The 23,705-nt window shown below is 39.5% G+C and overlaps 2 protein-coding genes across 2 annotated transcripts; one reads left to right on the forward strand and one right to left on the reverse strand.

Moving 5' to 3' along the window:
• Positions 1 to 1,672: 1,672 nt before the first annotated feature.
• On the reverse strand, positions 1,673 to 7,525 carry FGB (fibrinogen beta chain). The gene is made up of 8 exons (XM_072336059.1): positions 7,408 to 7,525; positions 6,203 to 6,406; positions 5,416 to 5,599; positions 4,564 to 4,791; positions 3,973 to 4,086; positions 3,294 to 3,416; positions 2,827 to 3,112; positions 1,673 to 1,901 (listed from the first exon to the last, which is right to left on the reverse strand). Exons 1-8 carry the CDS (start codon positions 7,480 to 7,482, stop codon positions 1,673 to 1,675), a joined length of 1,443 nt encoding a protein of 480 aa, XP_072192160.1. The 5' UTR covers positions 7,483 to 7,525.
• Positions 7,526 to 10,694: 3,169 nt separating this feature from the next.
• Positions 10,695 to 23,705, forward strand: PLRG1 (pleiotropic regulator 1). The gene is made up of 15 exons (XM_072335913.1): positions 10,695 to 10,817; positions 11,910 to 12,016; positions 12,556 to 12,698; positions 13,538 to 13,591; positions 14,376 to 14,469; positions 14,961 to 15,051; positions 15,236 to 15,337; positions 15,747 to 15,839; positions 16,189 to 16,338; positions 16,452 to 16,553; positions 16,981 to 17,083; positions 17,693 to 17,801; positions 18,602 to 18,741; positions 19,972 to 20,165; positions 21,221 to 23,705. The coding sequence occupies exons 1-15, from the start codon at positions 10,809 to 10,811 to the stop codon at positions 21,278 to 21,280; spliced, it is 1,551 nt and encodes a 516-aa protein (XP_072192014.1). The 5' UTR covers positions 10,695 to 10,808; the 3' UTR covers positions 21,281 to 23,705.

The raw sequence follows: 23,705 nt of genomic DNA on the forward strand, positions 1-23,705 counted from the left end.
TGATGATTTTGGGGGACAGACCATTCCTGTCACCCAAACACGGTTGAAACTGGGGGTTGGGAGTCTCCTGCCCTGGAAATGTAAAGCGTCTATTGCCCCAGTCCCAGAATACATCTTGGGCATAGACATTTTATGGGGTCTGGCTCTCCAGACAACCATAGGAGAGTTCAGACTCCGACAGAGGTGTATTAGTGTCTGGGCAGTGCAGGTGATATTGAGAGGCAATGTGAAGCATGAGGCTATCTGCCTGTTGGAACCACTCTGGACTTCTAAGGTGAGACTCTGTACTACCAAGTACAAGAACTTCACCAGGCCTTGGTGCAAGCAAGATATTGATCTAGCAATGGAAGCAGCACAGGGCAGATCCCTGTGATGTGCCTGCAGTAATGAGCCTCAAAGTCACAGTCACATGGCAACCCTGTCCCATTTGCCCCTGATAAGCTGTGAGGATAAGGGAAGAATATAACAGGCAGAGGATCGGTGGCTTGAAAAGACAAAACAAAGAGTGACCAAAAGGGGTGGAGCCAGGATCCATCCCTTTCCAGTCCTCATTTAAGGCTGACAGTGAAGGTAAGATGAAGATCCCTGCCTACCTGAGACCTTCCAAAGGTAAGTAATTTTTCTTCCTTTGTTTGTGTGTCAATGCCTGCTGTGTTTGGGTTTGTTCTCATTTGTTGTAGTCTAGGATCGTGCCACCCCACTACTGTTGCTATACTTTCCATCACATTAAAGCATTACACCTGATTACAGCCTCTCTGCTGTCCCATGTGTAGTACTTGATGCTAGCAAGGATGTCATACTCCATTTTGGGTGCTCCTGCACACATATAGGCAATGGCAAACTGGCAAAAGGCTCTCAGCAACTTGATCTGATTTTGAAGTTGTCCCTGATTTGAGCAAGTTTGAACGAGATGTTCTCTAGTTTTTTCTTTAAACCAGAACTAGACTGTGATTGGAGTCATGAATTGCTCGTGTCCCACAGCAGTGACTCAGTGAGAGACAAACCATTCATGTCTCCTAATACTGTATAGGATGCACTGTAAAGGATGTGGGATGTTGGAAATCATGTCACGAGTCATGGTATGTGAGCTGGGTTTCAGGATTATCTGTTCCAGAAAATAGAATCTGAACTGGCAGTTGACCTACAGATGTATTTATTTATTTAGATTTAAACTCTACTCCCTCTCAATATGTTATACAGGTAGTTTGTTTACCATGCCTTTATGATATCAAAGAAGAAAGCAGACCTTTCTATGGTAGAATATTTGCTTCTTCCCAGTTTATGTACAAATACTCAGGAATTGTGAGGAAAACTTCAGTTTCAAGGCTTTATTTTATTTTTAGAAAACATTTTACAGTAATCCATTCCCTCTTCAGATTTGGTATGCAACCTCTTTGTAAAAGAGTGAAGCTGCTATATTTTTATATGTATTATTGGCCTTAAGCCTTATTCTAGACTCGTATTTTTGTCTTGTGAACAAATGAAGAAAATGAACAAAATACTCTTTATGGCTTATGTTCATGGTTCAGTCATCATCACTTTGGGTCATGATATGATGAGACCTGCACATTTGGTTCTCATATGCAATGACAAGAGTGAATACCATACCAAAAAACAAAACAAGGTACAAATATGAAAAGAAAATCCCTGATTCTATCCATTTTGATAATGATTAATCTGGGAAGTATGGCTTGATTTTCATGCTCATCTTCTTCATTGAATACCATGACCCCTTCCAGTTCATCCATACAATACCATCATCTGTACCATGTTTTGCCATATCCCAGCTGTAAGTCCCTCCCCAGTAGTATCTGCCATTAGGGTTGGCTGCATGGCAACGATTGTACCACCATCCACCACCATCTTCTTTGGAACACTGTTTTCTTGGATCTGTAGTTAACCTGATAAAGTAAAAACAGGAGTTAAGAGTCACAGATGAATGGTAGGCAAATAGATCTGAGTATGTACATGTGTCCCTGGACTGAAATCTTCAAATTACAACAAATACCTCACATCTTACCTAAACTTCCTATAGAAGATTGACTATTACAAGTATGTGCTTATGCTGTGCACTTGCAAGTGAAGCTGCTTATTAGAGATGGTTAAAATTTTAGTTGCATCTCTTTAGGAATGACATTATAGTTTACCAATTGATAACTACAGTTCTTTCAGTTCATAATGATAACTGCAATATCATCACAATTCAAAGATACTAGAAATAATAACAGTTGTATGTATTCTCAAATCTGAGCAAATATCTTATTTTTAAGATTAAAGCCGTAACACTTATAATTTAACACTTGTTATCTGAAATGTCTTCTACAACTGAGCTCCCGTGTCTTCTGAGTAGGCAGAACTTTTATCGTAATCTGTCTCTCCCCTCAGGACTCATCTCTGTACTTCTGGAGTGAGTACCAATATTCCTACTTAACCAAAACAATAGTCCTAAGCACTACCACCATCAGCCTCTGATAACGAGTATACTGTATTCAGACTGACAGACACTTTATCTATAGTAACATCATTCCTGGAATCAGTAAAATTCAGTATTCGTGTTCCTTACTTGGCTATAGAGCAGCACTAGCATAATGTAGTTTTAACTCTTCTTTGGCTATGCCAATTCTACCCTAAGCTGCACCAGAACAGGATAAATGCTTGGCAAGTAACTTACAGTAAGAAAACATATTTTAAGGTACTATACAGTGCGGTGCAACCTAACAGCAAGTTAGTTGAAGTATTCCTTGTCGCTTTTTGTTTGTTTGTTTGTTTTTAAGTAGAAACATACAGCCTGGTAATTTCTTTTAAATGTCTAATGCAAGTACATACCATCCATCATTGTCTCTGTCGTAAGTACTAAAGAACATGCCATTGTGAATTGTCATTGTCCGGTTTTCTCCATACAACTGTGAAGCTCCTTCCATCAGAGCATTGCCTGCATTGCCTTTGTAGTTACTAACAGAAAGCTGATATTTGTTTCCTTCATTATGTATGGTGAAACCTCCATAAAGAGCTGATACTTTATCACCATTCCAATCTTCCATTTCAATTAAAACTCTTGTGGGTCCTATCTTGGTAAGTTGGCTGATTTTGTCATTTCCAAGCCAATATTCACCTGAGAAGTAACAAAGGAGAGTTTGGTGAAATCAGTTTCAGAATACACTTCAAGGCAGCTTTAAGATTAACTTTGACAGACTTGCAGGCAAATCATAAAAAGTTAAAGAGAAGTACAAGTCAAGAAGTATAGGAAAATAGTTTCATTAAGCACTGTTCACGTTTTGTGCTCAGTATTTTACCTGGTGTATCACAGTATTTCTTTCCTCCACTCTTTGCAGTATTTCCAAATCCTTTCTTATATTCATCCCACGCTCTTCCAAAATTAACGCTGCCATCCTGGCGATTCTGAATCAAAGTCCAGCCTATAGGAACAACAGGACTTAGATTAATTAATCTTAATTAGATAAATTATGAAAGGAACACTAAGTCTTAAGATAAAGCCCTTCTACCACTACCTCAAGATGAGCAGGTGACTTCTTTGTAGCAAGACTGCATTTTCTCTGTTTGAGTTCAGCCTAGCCGTTTTTACTCACACTGAAGCAGTACGTTGCTTCATGAGGAAATGTAGAAGAAGCAGAAGGTGAAGAAGCACCTCAGGTTTTATTGTATAGCATGTAGTAGCAGGGTAAGAGCCAGACCCTCCACTTCTGTCCACCAATACATTGACAATTTTAGCTACACTAAGACATGTTTTTATTTACCCGTCCTTCCACCCTTATTCATTTACAGTGTCATTATAGCAATATCCTGCTGGGCAACTGACAAACATGACTCTTCTGAATGACTCAGGCTTAATTTTCAAGTAACTACAAAAATTGTAACTCCGCATTAGTTTGTATAAATTGAAAATTATTAGTATATTTGTTCTGTTTTAGTATTCATATCAATATTCTAATCACCTTGTTATTTCACACTAACCTCCATTATCTGTTTCCATGTCACAGTATACTCTGTATGGCTTGGTAAAAGGATCTGGCTGGATGAGGTACATTTCAGATGCTTCACCTCCCTTTCGGTAAATATCCTCACATTCTGCAAGAATAAACCGGAGACTGTTACTAAAAGAGCTCTGAACTCCTTGATCTGCTCATTACAAGGAAATGCTTTTAGAGAGGTATTTAATTCTGCTTTGATTTTAATATCCGTAATACACCATCTGGAAGAATCCAAGGAAGAAAGGACAACATACTTGTATTTTCTACATTTCCAGGTAGGCATTTCTAAAAGTTTAAGCCAAGCATCTGAAGACTGTAAATATTTCAATGACTTTTTGAATTAGACAAGCTTGTAAAAGAACAATCTTTCCTAACTGAAAAAGGAGGTGAACCTGTAGACTAGATATCAGGTAAGAGAGTTTTTTCATATTGGATAATTATCCATCTTTTCTGCTACCTTAATCATTGTTATGGGTTTCAGAGAAAAGTCACTCCTATTGAATGGTGCATCCATCAACTTGCACAGAGATATAAAGATAAGAAGAAAGAGTTGTCATTATAGTTAAATGATTACCTCTGCCTGAAACCACTGGGATATTACAGGAAGCAACACATGGGGAACGGCAGTAGTCTGTCTGGGTTGCAATTGCATTCTCCAGTTTCTGTATCTTTTTGTGTAAAGAATCTACGACTGCGCGAAGGACCCTGAGACTAGAGGGGATGTTATTGTCCAGGTTATCCTTTATGTAGTTATAATGCAAATCCACTTCTGTGTTATACTCAGAAAGTATAATATCATTGTCTAGAAAAAAACAAATAGATGAGAAGTAAGTTAGCTTTCTATGTTTTCAAGTTATGAAACAAGGAAAAATAAACTAAGCATAATTGGAAGATCTACTTGTTTTCTTAGTGGGAAGGAAGGGTAGGAATGTGTTTTACTTGCTTTTCCCATATGTAAATAATAATAATAATAATAATAATAATAATAATAATAATAATAATAATAATAATATAGAGAGATGCCTAGAAAATTATTTCTCTGTACCAAAATGGTTATTTCTTGGCAAGCTGGTAGACCGGATGGTGTTGCTGTAAGAACTAGTTCTCACCAAAGAACTGTAGCTTCTTTACGGGGAGCCATGCTGCCAAGCTAGGGGCAGGGCATAAAGGAGTTGGTTGATGGATCTTAGTATCATAGAATTGGGAGCACAGGTAAGAGAAGGGGAGCCCCTATATTTAGAGGCCTCATGTGAATCTTGGCTCAGTATAGGACCCATTCTATTGCCTCTCTCAAGGGAATTCTTTTTAAGATTTATGATTATGATTTTTAACTTTTAAAAGAGTACTGCTAGCAAGTAACAGTAGAAATATCAGTTGAGCTGTAATATTATTAACATCGATGAATAATAAAATAATAATAGCATACCTTTTCTTTGTTTTTGTGTCTTTACCAGTTTATCATCTATCATATTCACATACTGATACATAGTTGTAGAGGTGTCAGAAAATTTGGCCACTCTGTCTTTTAGATCACGCAGAACTGATGTCACTGTTTTTTCCTGTTTTAGCAGTGTCGTTTGCAGTTCACACCCAGTTGGGCACAGAACACCCTTAAAAAAATAAAAAGAACTGTGTATAAAGATCAAGATAAAAAGAGAAGTTTCTAAACTAGTCAGCAAATGACTATACCTTTGGAAACATAGAATAGTTAGTAATATCTGACCACATATTTAAGCATTTAGATAAGGACTCGAGGCATCCATCTGCTACAACAAAGCTGCAGTTGAGGAGAGAGTGCTTAGGCCCCCAACAGGATCCTTTTGTTGAATCCCTTGGGCAAAGCCCCACTTCTGGGTCCACTATCAGCTTTTAGCTTTTCTGCACAATTAAATGTTCCTGGACATAAAGAACCTGCACTAAGACTACATTCTGTCAGGAACAACTGGAGCCTGTGTCTGCTGCCTATTCCTTTCTTTAGCCTCAGAGAATCAAGGAGCTTTTCCACAGCTTGGCTATGTGTATCACTCATAGGAAATGGGCCGATTATGCTGTATTAACAAGTGGCCATCTTAAGAAGCTGAGCACTGTAGAAGCCTGGACAAATTCAGGTGGAAAGACACAGAGTTGGGCTGCTTTAAATGCATGACCTTGCTACGCTTGGCAAAGAAAATGCTGTCTTCAGCACCCTTCCAGACAAACAGGCAGACACCTACCAGTTCATCAAGAGCATGTTTGCAGCCGCCAGCATCAGGGTAGATGATCTGCTCCTTCTTCAAGCCCTGCTTGTCCCGCTTTGGTGGCCGGGGCTGGTACCCGGTGCCAGAGATGGGGGGTGCCACAGGCCTGAGTGTGGGGGCTGCTTCCCGCCGCTTGTCCAAGGGTCGGTGGCCTCGAACATCGACCTGAGGGACGTCATCCTGCAAAACCGGGCAGAACAAGATCTCTGAGCCTGGGCTCAAGCCTGCCTGCAGCTAGGGCCTGTCCTGGAGAGAACGCCGGCCCTATGAGACCTCTACTCCATCGATAAGATGGTGTGCCGTGTTAAACCATTTCAGTTCTTTGAAAATCTTCCATCATCCTCAGCCTGAAAGTCTAACAGGCTGAGCAAGGAGCCTAAGCCCTCTGTTGGAATGAAGCCTTTTGAATCATGGAACAACTGCATCAAAATCTGCAGTCACCTCCAATTCCATTAAGGCTTAGCTGCAAATCGCAGACAGGGATAATAATCAGAGGCTTCAGGGAGTTCCAAACCTAGGCACCAAGCAAACCAAAAATGGATGCAAAAGGCTAAAGCAAGGTAATCTCATCAGTGGTCAATGCAAATACATACACACATCCTGTAACAGAAAATAATCTCTGCTGGTCACACTGACCTATTTCACTATGTCTAGGATTTTTGAAGTATAAGAAAAAAACAAATACTAGAACTCTAAATGAAGTTTTTCGTGAAAATATTTTACACAGAGCAAACTAAATACAGGTTAAATTGTTTTTCTAGACTGATCCTCAATGCTTACCTTTCGGTTTAACAATGATCACCTCTCCCTTTCAAACAGGACAAGGCAGGACACAAATATACATTTGTATGCCGTTCCACATCATAGATGAGTTGTCTAAAGCATCAACAGCCAGCACTGCTAAATAAATATCCTTAAATACATTTATCTAAATAACTAATCTTACCGATTTCCATTCTGCGTTTGCACAAAGAAAGAAAGGAAATAGAAAGAAAACAGCTGTTGCATGGTAAGATATATATGAAGAAATAACTGAAAGATTATTTCTTTTAGTGGTAGAAGAATACGCATGTATCATTTTCTAACTGAGCTAACTCATGCAAGCCAAGTAAGCCATCCATACAATTAAGTAAAATTTATCATTCTCACTCATTTTCATCAAATATAATCAGTATTACAACCTCGTTATCGTAATCAACAGATGCCTGGGGCTTAGCAGCAGGAATGCAGAGCAGGAGCAGCAGGAGCAGCTTCATAGTGCTGCACACTTGAGCTGCTTCCTGACCTCCCAATAGCAGCTCTGACAGAGAGAGATCCACTACGTTCCTATATATGCACGTGGCCACCCCAATTTTTCAGCTTGGTAGTGATAGGACGAACCCTCCAGAGCAATCATTACTCTGTTAATATTTAACCTTTCTCTCCTCTGTGTGCCTGAATACATCTGATGTTGAGCAAGTCCTCTGGACAACTCTTATCTGCATGTACCAGAGACCCCTGTGGCTGCTGGCATTGACAAAACATTTAAATCCTTAAAAGTACATCCTACACGGGTTACACAAGATTACCGTATTCTCAGAAGTTACAAGTCTTGTAAAAAAGCCAAACAGGTGAATGTCCAAAGAAAAGAAATGCTGTCAAACAGGGACTCTGACATCTCCTTGCTAGTTTTCTCTCTGCTGAAAATTTGAATGTTTCAGGAATATCATATTAAATTTGAATTAAATTCATCTCATACCAAATGTTGCAGTCTTCTAAGCAGGTCTGATAGGACCTGAGTAGGTATGCAAGCCTTCGGCCTCTTTTGGTACAGTACATCTGAGTAAATTGGGTTTCTTCATGAGGAAGTGGATGTAGTACCTCAATGAATATTCAGAACATTCACATTGATAGAAGATTGATGTTTTAACTTTATTTTCATGGCTGATAAGCCTCCTCGTACACTATGTGGTTTAACTATCCTTAGTAGCATTTTAAAACAATACGATATGAGGTTATCTGTAATCATAGTGGAATAAAAAAACACTTTCTGGTGCTTTTTAAGAATATGGCGTGTTACTTCTCTCATGTAAATAGATTTAACATTTCAGTGTCTGCATAACCTATGAATTTCTCACGTATCATAAATTATAAATAACTGAGTTATAGTGAATTATTCAAACATGCACACATCACTTTGAAGTAAATTCTATCAATATCTGAAGACATTAACAGAAGCAAACCATGGGCTGAGCTTCCATTTCAGAGACCAAACAGGTGGGGAGGTAAATTTTGTGATAAACAAAAACAGAAATAGCTAAAATTGCTTGTTTTAGGCCTTTTTCCTGTATCTGTGCTGTTGTCAGAGTTCTGGTAAACTATGGGGGTTCCCGAAATATGAAAACAGTTTAAACTGATTAGTTTAATCATTAAACAGCTTGGCCCAGAATCAGCCACAGCTCAAGGAGCTCTTACTCTCCTGAATTTGATCCCTTGCAAGATGACATCCCTAACACTGTTAGATTTGGAAGAACACAAACTTCTCTACGTATGAACGAAGGGAAGCTGTCTCTTGTCAAAACTGTTGTCATCAGCATGTAATTTATATGTAAATATGCCAGTCAAGACACTGCGTGCCCATCATTACCACTGTTTCTGGGCATTCCCCAACCTTAAATGCAATTTTCATCACGCCATACCTGGTGGAAAGTTCAGTCACCACCATTTCATGTATAAGGCAGAGGCACAACGATGCTGAGTCTCTTGCCCAAGGCTTACAGGTAGAGGAACACTGGAGATCTAACCTGAGGTCACACTAGCTCTAAACCAGGAACTTGACATTGAATTATCCTTCCTTAGTCCATATGAATCTTGACGATATTTGACTTGAATTTAATCTGAAACCACCACCATATTCTGCAGCAACTTTAGGTGTCCTTCCTCAGGCATTCAATGATCTTTGGTCTGTGGTGGCCAAAGGTGGCTGCGTCCATGCCAAGCGTGTTTGGCCTGGGAATCCCCCAGCTTCATCTGCCTTCTGATAGGATTTCCCCTATGAAATTCAGCCTTTGACCCTCCCCACTCCAGTACTTTCATTGGATTCCCAAAGGAATTCCCAAAGGAGCCAGCTGCATCTCCTCAGGGAATTACAAGGAACCACAATGAATGAACCGCATGCCCATTGTGCCAAGACTGGTGTGAGGATTTGGGTTGAATAAGCATCTGTCCTAGAAGGAGCTCTGTCTGCACCACAAGGCTTTTTCCTGAAGAGGCTTTTCAGCAAAGCTCCACCTGCATGGGGACATGACTTACACTGGTGAGAAACGCTTCTAGCATGAGTCAGAATCTGGAACTGCAGGGGGAGCAAGGTATATTGGGAAACATACATGAATATAACAAGCATTTGGGGAGCAGAACCTAATCTACATTAGTCGGCTTGCTGGGTATGAGATGGGATTTTTCTTTGATGCTTGCAACTGTTACAGCTAGGCTGAAAATGTATAACGACTGGATAAAGCCTTATGAACAACCAAGAACGTGGTTTAATCTTCTCAAAATGGCGTCAAGGAGGCTTTGTCTCCAAACAGAACATCTTTCTTCCTTGTGTTTTCTTCACTTCCTCCCCAGCTTACATGGTTAATGAGAAACTCTTCCTGAACTCACGTAGTGGTGATAACACAACAAATCTTCTATGAAGGACTGGAAAAATAAAGCATTGACCTGATGGTATTCCGGAACATCTCTTTGTACACTGCTTTTGTCCTGGAGAGCTACTTACCGGCAGAGGTGTATGTGTGTGTTTTTAGGAATGAATTTTCATGTGCCGCCTCTCGTGTTTGCTTTGCCAAATCATCTGCCCGTGGTGCAACGCTCTTTACACAAACCCCATCCTTGTATGTTGGCTCCTCCAGGCTGAACACGTCCCAGAGGTAGTTTGGGCCAGGGGGAATAGAGCCATCTTGGGCCACTGATAAGCTGTGACAGTAAATGCGGTTTGGAAAGGAATCCAGTTGTTTAGAAACATCCTTGGAAGCCGCTGGTGTTGTACATGTCACACTGTGACGGGGTTACTCTAGAATTAGATGCTCAATCAGATGTAAACGTTTATTGGGGCTTTGGGGGGATCTTATCAAACAAGAGAGTAACTACAGGGCTGTTAAAATCTAACGATGCTGTAATAAATAGCACACGTAAGTGAAGTTTTCTTAAATAACTACTAAATTGCTACAAAGTTCTGTATTTCAAGGAGGTTTTCCTTTCAAGATGCACTAAAAACGAGCCCGATTCATTCAGCAGACGACGGCGCGCAAAGTGCCGAGCCTGTAAGTTCAAAACAAAACAAAACAATGAAAAACAAGAACAAAACGCTACCCCGTGATGTCGGCAGACCGACTCACTGCACGTTCCCCGCCCACCGTGCACCGGGACCTCTCAACCAGCGCAACACCGCGCCCTGGCGTTGCAAGCTCCTAAATGCAGCCCGAGCACAGCCGCGGGGCGAGCAGCTCGGCGCACCCGCTTTGCGTCACTTCCGGTGAGGTATGGGGGCAGGCGCCGGAAGTGTCTCCATAGCTGTCGGTGGGGAGCGGGGAGTAACGGCGCCATGGTGGAGGTGAGGGCGGGTGAGGGTTTGCGAGCTGAGAGGAAGCGAAGCCGTGCGTAGACCCCTGAGGGTCCCTCACACGCCATCGTTGCGGGGACGGTGCACGGCTGTTCTGCCTGGCTAGGCCACTCCGGGGACAGTGGGCTGCTCGCAGGATGCCGGCGGGGCCTTCTTGCTGGTCTCCTGGCAGCGATGCGGGGTCGCGGGCTCTGAGTGCCTGTGTCAGGCAGTTCAGTTCTACTGAGTTAGGGGAATATGAAGTGTGGCAGCATGGGTCAGTGAGTGGGTAAGCAGAGGCCAGGGCAGGAAAGCAGAGCTTAGTGGAGGAAGCCCCAGCTTAATGGAGTATGGAGGCTGGGCGGCTGAATGGTATCTAGAGCCAGAAGTTCTTAACGCTTCCAGTCTGTGTTGCTCCTATTTGTGACGTGCAGAGAAAGCACAAAGAGGCTCATAGTCTGATTATCAGATTTTATATTGCTTATTTATGTTTTGTGCCGTGGGAGGAAGGTAGGAATTAAAATTGGAATTATGTGATCCTAAGCAAATATTGTATGTGAGTTAGGAGCTTTAAATTCTACTCATTGAGCCCTGACTGAGATATTCACAATTAGTCGCTTTTAGTGACAAGGGTAATTTTAAAAGGATAAGAAGCTTTGTCTTATTTGATCCCAGGATTACTTCTTGTAGTAAATGGCGCTGTGCTTACATAGAGTGACACCGTGCAGAAACTGATGGTGTTCATTTTTATGGAGGTAGTGCAATAAAGGAATGTTTTCAGAATCAGGTGCTTTTTTGTTTAGGCGTAAAAGCATCTAGAAAACATGAAAGATAAATGTATTCATGTATTTTATAGATGAGAGTGCAAAATTGTTCTGGCTTGTCATTTCTGAGAAAGTGGATTTTACTTTGAGCAGACATTGAATTAAAACAACTAACAGATATACTTTAATCTGTAGTTTCCAAGAGGAGCAGTGTTTTCTTTGATGTGAATAGGATTGTATCATATGCAAGTCTGACATTGCTACTCGATTTATTTTTCAGACTTCAGTTTTTCATTTAAGCGTGGCTAAATTTATTTAAACATGCTTTCCTTTATTTTAGGAAGTCCAAAAACACTCTGTGCACACACTTGTGTTCAGATCTTTGAAGAGAACCCATGATATGTTTGTAGCTGATAATGCCAAACCTGTACCGTTAGATGATGAAAGGTGAGTGCTGTGGCTGAGTTTTACTTTGTTAGTAATTGTTCTATAGAATGATAGAGTCACCAAGGTTGGAAAAGACCTTAAAGATCATCCAGTCCAACCATTCACCTATTACCAACAGCTCCCACTAAACCATGTCCCTCAACACAACATCCAGTCGTTCCTTGAATACCCCCAGGGTCGGTGACTCCACCACCTCCCTGGGCAGTCCATTCCAGTGCCTGACCAGCCTTTCAGAGAAGTAATACTTCCTAATGTCCAGCCTGAATCTCCCCTGCTGCAGCTTGAAACCTAGTCCTGTCACTAATGACATGAGAGAAGAGGCTGACCCCCAGCTCACTACAACCTTCCTTCAGGTAGTTGTAGAGAACAATCCTATCCAAGTAGGAAGTTCAGATGTTCAGTACAATTAGCAGTTAAAGGAACTGAAAAGCATGAAGATTGTAATTTTAGCTGTATGAAATGTTTTTAAAATATTTCAAAAGTTAATAGCAGTTCCAAAATCAGGGTTTAATCAGAATTATGCTCTGTTCTTCCAACAGCCACAAAGTAAAGATGGCAGTCAAGCTGCGTACTGAGTACGGCTCAGTGTTGCACATGCCTACTCTTAAAGAAAACATGAGAGAGAAAGGAGGCCCAGCCACTGGGGATCCATATGGACATAAACAGTATTCTGGAAATGAAGGTTTGTTATTCCTAGTAGTGTATTTGTTCTTAGTTTTGTTATAGTCTCACTAGTCTTTCTGAAGACTTCATTGTTAAGCTGTTGGATGTAGAAGGAAATAAGAATACCTGTTTTTCATTCTTTGGCATTTTCCTTGCTAGAGTCACAAGAGTTAAGTGATTCAGAACAAGGAGAAAGTTTGTTTTCACAAGGAAACAGTAGGAGACTTAACTCATTAGTAAAACAAGCAAGTTTTAAGGTAATGCTAGTGTGTGCTGTATTTGGGTATTAGAAAGCTGATAAGGGTTGAGAATGTGTCATTTTGTTGTTTATTTTTGTTCATATAATTTGTTCAGACTTCCTTTAGCTGTGCGAGTATAGAAACTTCTGAAGAATGTCAAATCGCTTTTAGTTGAGGCTTTATCTTACAAAACACTTTTATTCAAAAGTATTTTGTGACTGAAGAACATTGAGAGACTGAAAAATATTTTAAGGAAACAAATTTGTGCTCATATTCTTCTTTTCCAATATCAAGCACAATTTATTGTCCTTGAGTGGCTTGTGTCAGACAGTCGTACTACTTGTGTAGCTGACTATTTCCATGCTACTTACTTCAGAAGGCATCTTTGACAGCATGAACATCTTGTGGGAGAGAGAGTGTTCCTTTTGGTAACAAATGTTGCTACCGTTTTTAAGAGATTGAGGTCTAGGAATCTGAGATAACCAAAACAAATATAAATCAATGTAAATTAGAGGTTTATAAGTGGAATACATTAGAAGTGATTGCTGGTTTGTACTGCTTTGCATCACCTACTCTATTGTACTGTTTTGTTTAAATGCGTTATTTTGTTGGTCTTTAGGAGAAGAACTGGAGTATGTGATAACTGGCACACATCCATATCCACCTGGGCCTGGTAAGTAAAATTCTGTGTTTGAATCAGGTATGTCAGGGTTAGACTGAGATTTTTATTGTTGTTGCTGTTGTTGCTTCTTGTTTTAGCCTTGGCATCTGACATGAATATTATCTTTGTTGTCAACTGCCAGAACATTGGCTAGGGAAGGAAACAGAGAACTGAAAGTGGAATTAATTCACCAGTCTGCACCAAAGATATGCTTTGAAAAGAGGTTTTTGGTTTTGGATGTTTGGTTGGGGATTTTTTTGTTCGTTTGTTTTTCCTAGATTAATCTACTTTTCTTAGGTGAGAGCAGAGATTACAAGCTTTAGTTCTAAATTGTCTCCTCATTAGGAGTAAATCTTTCATTGTCCTACACTGACCCAGGATATCTGCAGTTATGTAGAGACTGTATAGTAATAAATAGTGCTGAAAGGGCAAGGCAGAAAATACTTGTCAACATATTGTTTCTGTGATGTTTGAAGTTCACAGTTGTTGAGCCCGGATAAAAAGCATAACTACTACTAGATAAGTTTGTTTCATGTCTGATGACAGAACTGTACTATTTTCTACACTAGGAATTGTGCCTCTCTTTGGGTAGTAGAATCATCATGGAATGGATTTGGACCAAAATAAAAATTACTGTAGAATTGACTCCCCTGTGGAAAAATAGCATAGCATGACGGTGTTTAATATTACAAATACATGATATGTCCTTGTACACGGGTATGTGTGTTACGTGGTATGTTTCCTGAATTTTCTTTTTAATGGTTGTCTTTGCTTTTGCTGTGTTGTTTTTTTTAAGGAGTGGCTTTGACAGCAGACACTAAGATCCAGAGGATGCCTAGTGAATCTGCAGCTCAGTCCTTAGCAGTATCTCTTCCTGCTTCTCAGTCCAGGTACTACTGTGTTACTTCATTAACGTTTGCATAATCTACAAGAACTACAAGGCAAAACAAAGTACTTTGAATATTCAGCTTTATAAAATATCCGTAAACCTGATCTAATGGTTGGCAACTCTGCCCATGGCAGGGGGGTTGGAACTAGATGACCTTTAAGATCCCCTCGAACTTAAGCCATTCTGTGATACGATTTTAAGTTGGTCAGATATCATCTTGGTGTATGCAGTGTTTTTCCTTGGCTGTCATTAGAGGCAATGGACAGAAGGGGGAGAATGGGAATCTAGATAGGAGACAAAAAGAGGGACTTGATTTGTGGGTACTTTTTGTGAGTTGGTCAGAGACTGGAACAGGCTGCCCAAAGAGATTGTGCGGTCTCCATCCTTGGAGATGTCCAAGACTCGGTTAGACACTGCTCTGTGATATTTTATCACTTACTTTTTAAAATACAGAGTTGATTTCAGTTGGTTGACTGTTTTCATTCAAACTAGGTTGGATGCAAATCGGACAGCTGCTGGTGTGGGTGAGATTTACAGACACGCCGGGATATCTGAGCGTTCACAGCCTCCTGGGATGTCTGTGGTGAGTTTGTTACGTGTCTGATGTGAAATATTGGCAGGTGCTTTGGTTTCATTTCTGTATTGTGTGGAGATCTTGCTACCTAAGCTTCACTGGTGTTGAGATGTCGGGGCAAGAAGGTTTAAATTTTATGTGAAGAGGTAAGTTACGAAGTACAAATAGATGTAATCTTCTTTTTAATTTACAGGCTATGATGGAAGCTGGCGGGAACAAAAATTCTGCATTAGTACCAAAGAAGGCTCCAACCATGCCCAAGCCTCAGTGGCATCCACCTTGGAAACTATACAGAGTAAGCTGCAAACTTACAACGTGAACACAGCTGTGAAAGCATATGAATTAAGTTCTATTAGGGTTTTGTTTTGTCACTGCTCGTTTAAATATAATACTATATATAAACAGACTTTCAGGAAAGTCTTCAGAATGCTGCAGTATTAGATCAATACAAAACGAATTGTTAAAAGCAGTTTTTATGAAAAACACTTGAACTCAAAGGAATGTGTGTTGATTCTGCATACAACAGTGTTAGAACGTGCTCTATATAGGAATTAAGACAAATTCCACTTTGATGCAGTTTGCTAAACTGCATGAGTTGAAGCATCCTAACAAATTCCAGCGTTGGGGAATGGAAGCTGCATTGGGTGATATGTGGGTGTTATTTTCAAATTATTTCAAATTTAGAACATTTTCTTTTTCCAAAGGTTATCAGTGGTCACTTGGGCTGGGTGAGATGTATTGCGGTAGAACCAGGAAATCAGTGGTTTGTTACTGGCTCAGCTGACAGAACTATTAAGGTAAGAGGCTGAATGAAGTTGCTGGCAAATGAAGCTTTAGTGGGTTTTTTATTGTTGTTTTTGATATTCAGAAATTTATTCAAGCCTTGGAAAAAGTGTCTCAGTATACACAGGATGCCACGTACAGAGCTGCAAAATATTTTTCTTCTACTTCATGGTCACAAATGGAAGAGAATTTGTGGAGTATTATTAATACTTGGGGTTTCATTTGTTGTATATTAGTAGCTGGAGAGCAAATGCTTGTTATTGTGATTTAATGTTAATTGACCTTACTGCATCTTACCTGGACTGTTTGCCCACACTATTACTCTGTAGCTTTTAATTGTCTACCTCAAATATTTTGGTGCAGATTTGGGACCTTGCTAGTGGCAAGTTGAAACTATCTTTGACGGGACACATTAGTACTGTACGAGGTGTGATAGTAAGTGCAAGAAGTCCATACCTCTTTTCCTGTGGAGAAGACAAACAAGTGAAATGCTGGGATCTTGAATACAATAAGGTAAGCTGTGGTTTCTTAAACTGGAATTAATTGGTAGTGGCAAGTATAAAAATAAAAGCATTTGGAATATTCTTTTAAATATTAGGTTAAAACGTATTTTTTTATTCATTTAGGTTATCAGACACTACCATGGTCATTTAAGTGCAGTCTATGGTTTAGACTTGCATCCAACAATAGATGTCCTGGTAACATGTAGCAGAGATTCAACAGCACGAGTAAGTATAACTTTGTGTTTTAATATCTCCCATTTGTAGAAGGGGCTAGTTAGCAGGAGTTAAGAACAGACATTAAAATGAAAAGTTCATGTTAACTTTGTTTTCCTTTGTAGATTAAAAAACTAAGCCTTCAATTATACCCCAAAAGTTGTACTCGAAATTATTCCTTAATCTACTAGATAAGCTCCCTAAATATACAGGATTACTCTGTGTGATTTATGTGCATATCTGGATTTAAAGTTAGGCTTCATGCTTCCCTTGAAATATACCCATTGAACCATCTTGTGATGAGCTGCTTGGTGAACAAAACAATGTAAATATGTATGCATATGGCAAAGAGTTAGTGTAATCAATTACAGTGTCTAAAATTCATAACATATGCACCCTTCTTGGTCTATTTGCTTTTTATTTTATTGTGATTTCATAGATTTGGGATGTGAGGACAAAAGCCAGTGTGCACACGCTCTCAGGACACACAAATGCTGTAGCAACAGTGAAGTGCCAAGCTGCAGAACCACAAGTTGTTACAGGTAGAGTGGACATGATTTTGCAAACACCACAAGTAATAAACCCAATCTTAGCTGTACTTGTCATGTATTTCTGTGAGGTTCAGGCCTTTTCTCTTTGTTGATTTATTAAATTCATTTCTCATTAGCTTTCTTTTGAAAATGGGCCATGCAATGGTTAATTATACCATTAATAGTATTGGTATAATAATTATTATACCAATAATACCAATAATACCTAGGGAAATATAGCTATGTATTGTTTGAATGTCTTTCTGCATTTCCTATGCTGTAGTTAAAAGTGCATCTTTTCCATTATGCCAAAACTGGAGCTGCAGCAGCAGCAGGGATCCATAAGCAGGGGATTTCTGAGATACTGGAATGGTGGAAGTAAATTCCTTGCCCTGAGCAATGTCCACGAGGGTGTTTCAAGAAAATCAGGCCTGTGTTTAGATGGGCTGGCTCCAAGGCTGCCTCTGCTTCAATTTTCTCCAGAAATAAATGGAATTAATGCCATAGTTTCCTAACAGATATATCAATAATTGTATATTTTTCACATGTTAATTTTTGTATGTTTTATGAGAACAGTAATAAATAGAATAGAATAAATACTGTTGTTTTATTTCATTGCAGGCAGTCATGATACTACCATACGACTTTGGGATTTAGTGGCAGGAAAAACACGTGTTACTTTAACAAACCATAAGAAGTCTGTAAGAGCAGTAATATTACATCCAAGACAGTAAGTTTTCCTTGTTCTTTTACCCTCTCATGGTGTGGTGCTGGAAAGCCAATGTGAGCCCTGATGAGGAGTAGCAGGGTGTAATAATGAGGAAAAAGAAAACAAAACAAAAAAGCAAACAAACAACCCAATTAGCATATAATGCTTAAAAATGTATATATCAGTAAGCTATCTCTGCTCTGGGCTTCCCAGGAACTGGTTTTCATACCCAGAATATATTGCAGTCAGCAGAATTTTTATGCATGTGCTTTGGCATGTTCCTTGAAAAATCAGCAATGCGGAGCGTGATAAAGCTAATAATAATTTAAGTAACTGGTTATTAGAAGAAAGATGCACGTTTCTGTACAATTTCACAGCTGTGAATATTACTGATGGAGGCAGTGATTAATGCCAAGTGATTGTAATGTATGCTTCATTGCTTAAGATGTTTCGATCCAAGTAGCCTTAACAAAAGAAAACCTTCTTGTGAGTATTTAATCTTTGAAGCAGGTGTTGTTTGTGATGCTTTAGGTTAAGGTAACTATGCTTTGATACATCCCAAGTTTCTTCAGATAAGTTACCATTAAGACAACGGAGAGAACAGATTTGCATAGAATTCACTTTTATTGCAGTACTTTGTCCTTGCTTGTGTGGTTTTGGAAACGAATACCTTTTTTCCCCTCTGATACCCTTGCTGTTGATGCCCTTCTACTGAATTTCTCAGAATAACAACAATTGAAAGTATTACCTTCCCTGTTGTCCAAAGAAATCTTTTATACCCCCTTCTATATCTTCAATATACTGTGCTTATTTTCTTTCAGTTATACATTTGCATCTGGTTCTCCAGATAACATTAAGCAGTGGAAATTCCCAGATGGAAACTTCATTCAGAACCTCTCTGGTCACAATGCTATTATCAACACACTGACTGTAAATTCAGACGGAGTTTTGGTCTCAGGAGGTAAATGAGAAATGCACATTCATATTCCTTCCCACTCCTTATAATGTACTGAAGGCTACTGAAGGTCCTTAGTGTCAGAATATTCCCCTAGCTCTTTTGGACTTATAAACCTGCTATAGCCTACATCTTCGTTTTGAAAGAAGTAGAATCCCTGATATTTTTTGGTTCTGCATGCCCAAAAATGTGTTTGAAAGCAATCTGAAATCTCCAGTAGGGATATTTCTGAACAGAGAGCTCAATGTTCAGAATACCAGTCTTTTCTTTGCCTCCAAAGCAACATGCTGCCTTGTGGGTTATTTGATTCAAAACGGGATGAGATTCTGAGGAAGCTTCACCAGCCTACTTAAACAAGATTAATCTTCCCTTTTAGCTAAGAAAAACAGGAAAGCTTATATGATGCTACTTGCCCTTGTGGCCCAGGAAGCCAACTGTATCCTGGGCTGCATCTAAAGGATGGCCAGCAGGTCCAGGGAAATAATCCTGCCCCTCTGCTCCATACTGATGAGACCTCACCTGGAGTACTGCATGTGCATGTAAAATCCTCAGTACAGGGGAGATGTGGGCCTGTTGGAGCACATCCAGAAGAGGGCCACAAGAATGATCAAAGGGATGGAACACCTCTCCAGTGAGGACAGGCTGAGAGAGAGGGGGCTGTTCAGAGAAGGCTTTGGGAAGACCTGAGAGTGGCCATCCAGTATCTTAAGGGGAGCTATAAGAAGGGACAGAAACTTCAGCTGTTTTTGTTGTGGTAGGACAAGGGGAGATGGTTTCAAACAGAAAGGGGGGAGCTTTAGATAGGATATAAGGAGGAGATTTGTTGCAATATAGGTGGTGAGGCACTGGAACTGTTTGCCAAGGATGTGGTGGCTCCTCTTACCATTCAAGGCTGGATGGGGCTCTGAGCAGCCTGATCTAACTGTAGGTGTCTGTTCTTTGCAGGGGAGCTTGGCTAGATGGTCTCTGTAGGTTCCTTCCAATTCAGATGAGTCTGTGTCTGTGTTGTACTTTGAATGTTGCTTTAGGTTTTGGGCTCAAAGAGCTCCTCCCTACAAGAGTGGTATTGAGTTACTCAGACAATGTGCAAAGAAGAGCAGTGAAACTGGTGAAGGGACTATAAAATAAATGTTATGAGAAGTGGCCGTGGAAGCTTGATCACAATACTGTTATTAGAAAAATGGTAGAAATTAACTGGGTGAAGTACTAATTATTTTTGCTTTGATTTATTTTCAGCTGATAATGGTACTATGCATCTTTGGGACTGGAGAACTGGATACAATTTCCAGAGAGTACACGCAGCTGTACAACCAGGCTCTTTGGACAGTGAATCAGGAATATTTGCTTGTGTTTTTGACCAGTCTGAAAGCAGATTGCTAACTGCCGAAGCTGATAAAACCATAAAAGTATATAAAGAAGATGATACTGCGGTATGCCGAAGCGTCTCTCTTATATATTTTCATGAAATTAACAGATTTCAAGTAAATTTTAGGCACAGTAGCAAGGAACATGTATATACCCTTGTTGAATCTGTTCTGTTAATATTTGAAAAGAAGAAGTATGTGTAAATCTAAAGAGGACAGCAGCTTTCTCCTGGTTTCTTATTGACTGCTATAGAGCAGATAAGTTGCATGTCCATCAGATCTTCTACACAAGTCATTTTTGTTAAAATTTGGATAAATCTACCCAAAACAACAGTGTATTTTGTGTTTTGAAGGCACTCAGGTTTTTAAATTGTAATCATTAAAACATGAAATTAGCAAGAAGGTTACATTTTATACACACACACACACACACACAAACACACATACATATATATATATATATCTGTATGTGATGATGATGATGTGAGTTAAAAATTACCCAAGACAAAAGTAGAATGTTTTCAAACTGATGTTTTCAACTCTTGAGTCTATTTACCAACATGGAGAAGAATAGATTATAGGTTATCAAAGTAATATATAGAAGTATGCAGTATAAAGATGGGTTTTTTTTGTGTTTATTAAAGCTTTTTGTTCAACTTTGGGATTGCTGCATTGAATTAGGCTTCGAGCAACTCATTTTGCTATTGGGCCAGCTGTGACATTTGCCAAAACTTACGTATGTCAGTAGGAGAACTGACTTTGAAATTCCTGCTCCCATGCTTTGATCACTACAGAGTTTTTTCTGAGCTGCTTCTGGCAACTTTTTAACACCCCCCGTCTCCTTTTCCCCCATACCAAAACAGGAAGAAAAGATAAAAGCAGGAACAAGTTCTGTTGTGTCTTTCAGGCAGGAATGATACTGTAATTTAATTTGGTTAAATGAATTGGGTAACTTTAATGCTGCGTATAACATGGGCTGTATACCCTATGTAAGTAATATTTTAGACTAAACCCTAGTTACAGATTATTCTCAATAAATTAAATTTATTAAATTGTTATTAAATAAAAAGATTATTCTCAATAAAATAATTCCTTACGGGGCTTCTGTTCTTCTATTTCAGACTGAAGAAACTCATCCTATCAGCTGGAAACCAGAAATTATCAAGAGGAAGCGATTTTAACGCGGCAACATACTTGTGCTATAATTTCTTCTTTCTGGCTTTTTTGAGAGCTTTCAGTCACATTTTGTTCTGCCTACAACAGAAGAGCAGGAAGTCAGCCAGTCTTTGCTTTTTCAGTCTGTTTTCCAATAAATTTTATTTCTTTCTTTTTGGCTTTTTTTTTTTTTTGGTTGTGTGATCCCAGCAAACAGGTTGCAGCTGTCAACCTTCTCTTTGTGGAGCATGTGCTGCTGTTCATGAAGAGAATAAATGTGCAGATGGTTACTTTTTTTATATGCATCTACTGAGCGTGAATCTGAAAAGATTTGGGTGAGTTGGAAGGCCCCTGCTTTGTTCCTAAAGTAACTGAATTCACCCTAGAGTCCATCTACAGGAAACTTCTTGAGTGACACTTTTTAGATTGTAGAGCAATGTTGTTTACTGTGTTTGTGTTTAGTAAATACTGTCATGGAACATTAAATATGCTAAATTGCAGAATAATGGGTTAACCAATAAAGAAATGGGATGATACAGTAATAACGTAGTTTCCTTGGAAAACACCACACTGGCAATCCTCAGTGGCTTTGTTATTGAATGAAATTGATTTTCCAAGAGTTTCCTTCCCTAGGAAAGCTTTCATATGCAACTTCATATCTTTGCTTATTTCATTTTGCATTGGACCCGATATAATGAGAGCCACTGGCAAATTATATTGCTTAGTTAGCGCGGGGCTAGGACCAGTTAACTTTATAAATCACGCATCTTAGTTTCTTTCAGTTTCTTTAGTTAGAAGTGAAGTTTCAAGGGGAGATGGGAAGGGAAAAGGGTGAACGACAGTAATGTGCTCAATCCCATTTAGAATCATCGAATGGCCTGGGTTGAAAAGGACCAAAATGACCATGTAGTTTCAACCCCCTTGCCATATGCAGGGCTGCCAACCACCAGACCAGGCTGCCCAGAGTCACATCCAGCCTGGCCTTTAACCTGCTTCTCTTTGGGTGTCTGCCTGGCCTGCAGTTCCTCACTCATACAATGTTAGTTTTCTTGCTGTCCTAGAGCATGGAGAAAAATGCTTATCCTTCATTAAAAAGTGAATGTTAATAGAAGATATTCACAGGTTGCATCAGACACCTTTTATTTGGTTGCTAGTACAACACTTACATCATATTGCATCTGTTTTCATTTTAATGAATTTAGTGGGGGAAAATGTTATGGCCTACATGTGTTTTATACCTGTTGCTGATTCTTTGTTCCAGAAATCCATGAAGTGTTTTGGTGTTAAATAGAATTTTGTTGCTTGTAGTTAATTTTCTATAGGAAAGCAGCGTGGAGAGGAATGACTTGAAAAAGGGGTTTTTTTTGTTGTCATTTGTTTTTAACGTAGGTGTCTGTCTGGATAACTTGGGAGAAGTAGAGGTTTTTGCTCCATTCTTGCACATCTTTTCTGTTCTGGTATCATTTTTTCCACTGTTTGTCACTTAGAAAGGAGAATTCCTCTTCAGAACCTGTTTCTTCCCTGAAGGAATCTGCTCACACAGGAGCAGTAGTTGCCGCAATGTTCTCTGTAGTGCTGTTGGTAAAGGTGCGGTTTGGAAGTGAAAGGCTGTGTCACCACTGTGTCGAACTGTCCTTTTCCCTTTTGGCTCTGTAATATGCTGTCCCAGTTCTCAGCGTGACTTGGTTTTTTTTTTTCTCTGTGTATTCTTTACCATTTGATTTGCATGTTCCTTTCCTGCCCGGATGTTTTTTCTTCCTGTGAATAATGTCATATGTACTTGTGTGATTATTATCCGAGACATCAAGATTTGTTTAAGAAGAGATAGATCAAAGTTCATTTAAGTGCTTCTGTAGTGCAAAGTAAGCCAACATGGTGAGCTGATGCACACAAATCTGATTGTGTAGGAAGCACAGTTAGATTTGCCCACGTGGTCTGGAGGTAAAGCTAGATTTGATCCTTGGGATGTATTTGATATGCTGCAGAGTCAGCTAAAGGAATTTTGCATTGGAGTCTCAGCTCAGACAGTTGGCACATGTCATGAAATCTGACGTCTCCTGAACATGATCAAATCATGAACGTTTCTGACGCGAAGCTCGGGGTTTGTTTTATACTGTACAGAATATTGCAGAGGAATAAGAAAATGGGCTGTTTGTGTGTTTTGTTTTTTTTTTCAATGTAATAATTTTTACAAATGCATAACCAGTAAAAGTGATAAATTCTCTGATCACTCTTTGCTATATAATAAGGCATATAGCATAAGCTCCACAGCTGGAGTGCTGTCATTTGCTAGAGCCTGAAAGTTGTGCAGAACAGTTTGTAGTTGGCAACCTAAAGGCTTACAGAAGTAAATCTTCAACAGGCATTTTCTTGGTCCTGTTAGATAAGAATTAAAGTGTTTACCTGATATGACAGCATTTTAGCCATCAATAAAACCTTCAGTATAATATG

This window comes from Excalfactoria chinensis, chromosome 4, assembly GCF_039878825.1.
Source record: "Excalfactoria chinensis isolate bCotChi1 chromosome 4, bCotChi1.hap2, whole genome shotgun sequence".
In the NCBI taxonomy this organism is placed as follows: domain Eukaryota; kingdom Metazoa; phylum Chordata; class Aves; order Galliformes; family Phasianidae; genus Excalfactoria; species Excalfactoria chinensis.

Bases quoted from the DNA above. Each gene is read 5' to 3' on its own strand.
- FGB (XM_072336059.1), bottom strand. From the start codon at position 7,482: ATGAAGCTGCTCCTGCTGCTCCTGCTCTGCATTCCTGCTGCTAAGCCC. The intron at 4,792-5,415 runs GTATGCTATTAT...GTTTTTTTCTAG, and splicing joins GACACAAAAACAAAGAAAAG to ACAATGATATTATACTTTCT. The intron at 3,113-3,293 runs GTAAAATACTGA...GTTACTTCTCAG, and splicing joins GAAATACTGTGATACACCAG to GTGAATATTGGCTTGGAAAT.
- PLRG1 (XM_072335913.1), top strand. The intron at 15,338-15,746 runs GTAAGCTGCAAA...CTTTTTCCAAAG, and splicing joins CACCTTGGAAACTATACAGA to GTTATCAGTGGTCACTTGGG. The intron at 16,554-16,980 runs GTAAGTATAACT...GTGATTTCATAG, and splicing joins GCAGAGATTCAACAGCACGA to ATTTGGGATGTGAGGACAAA.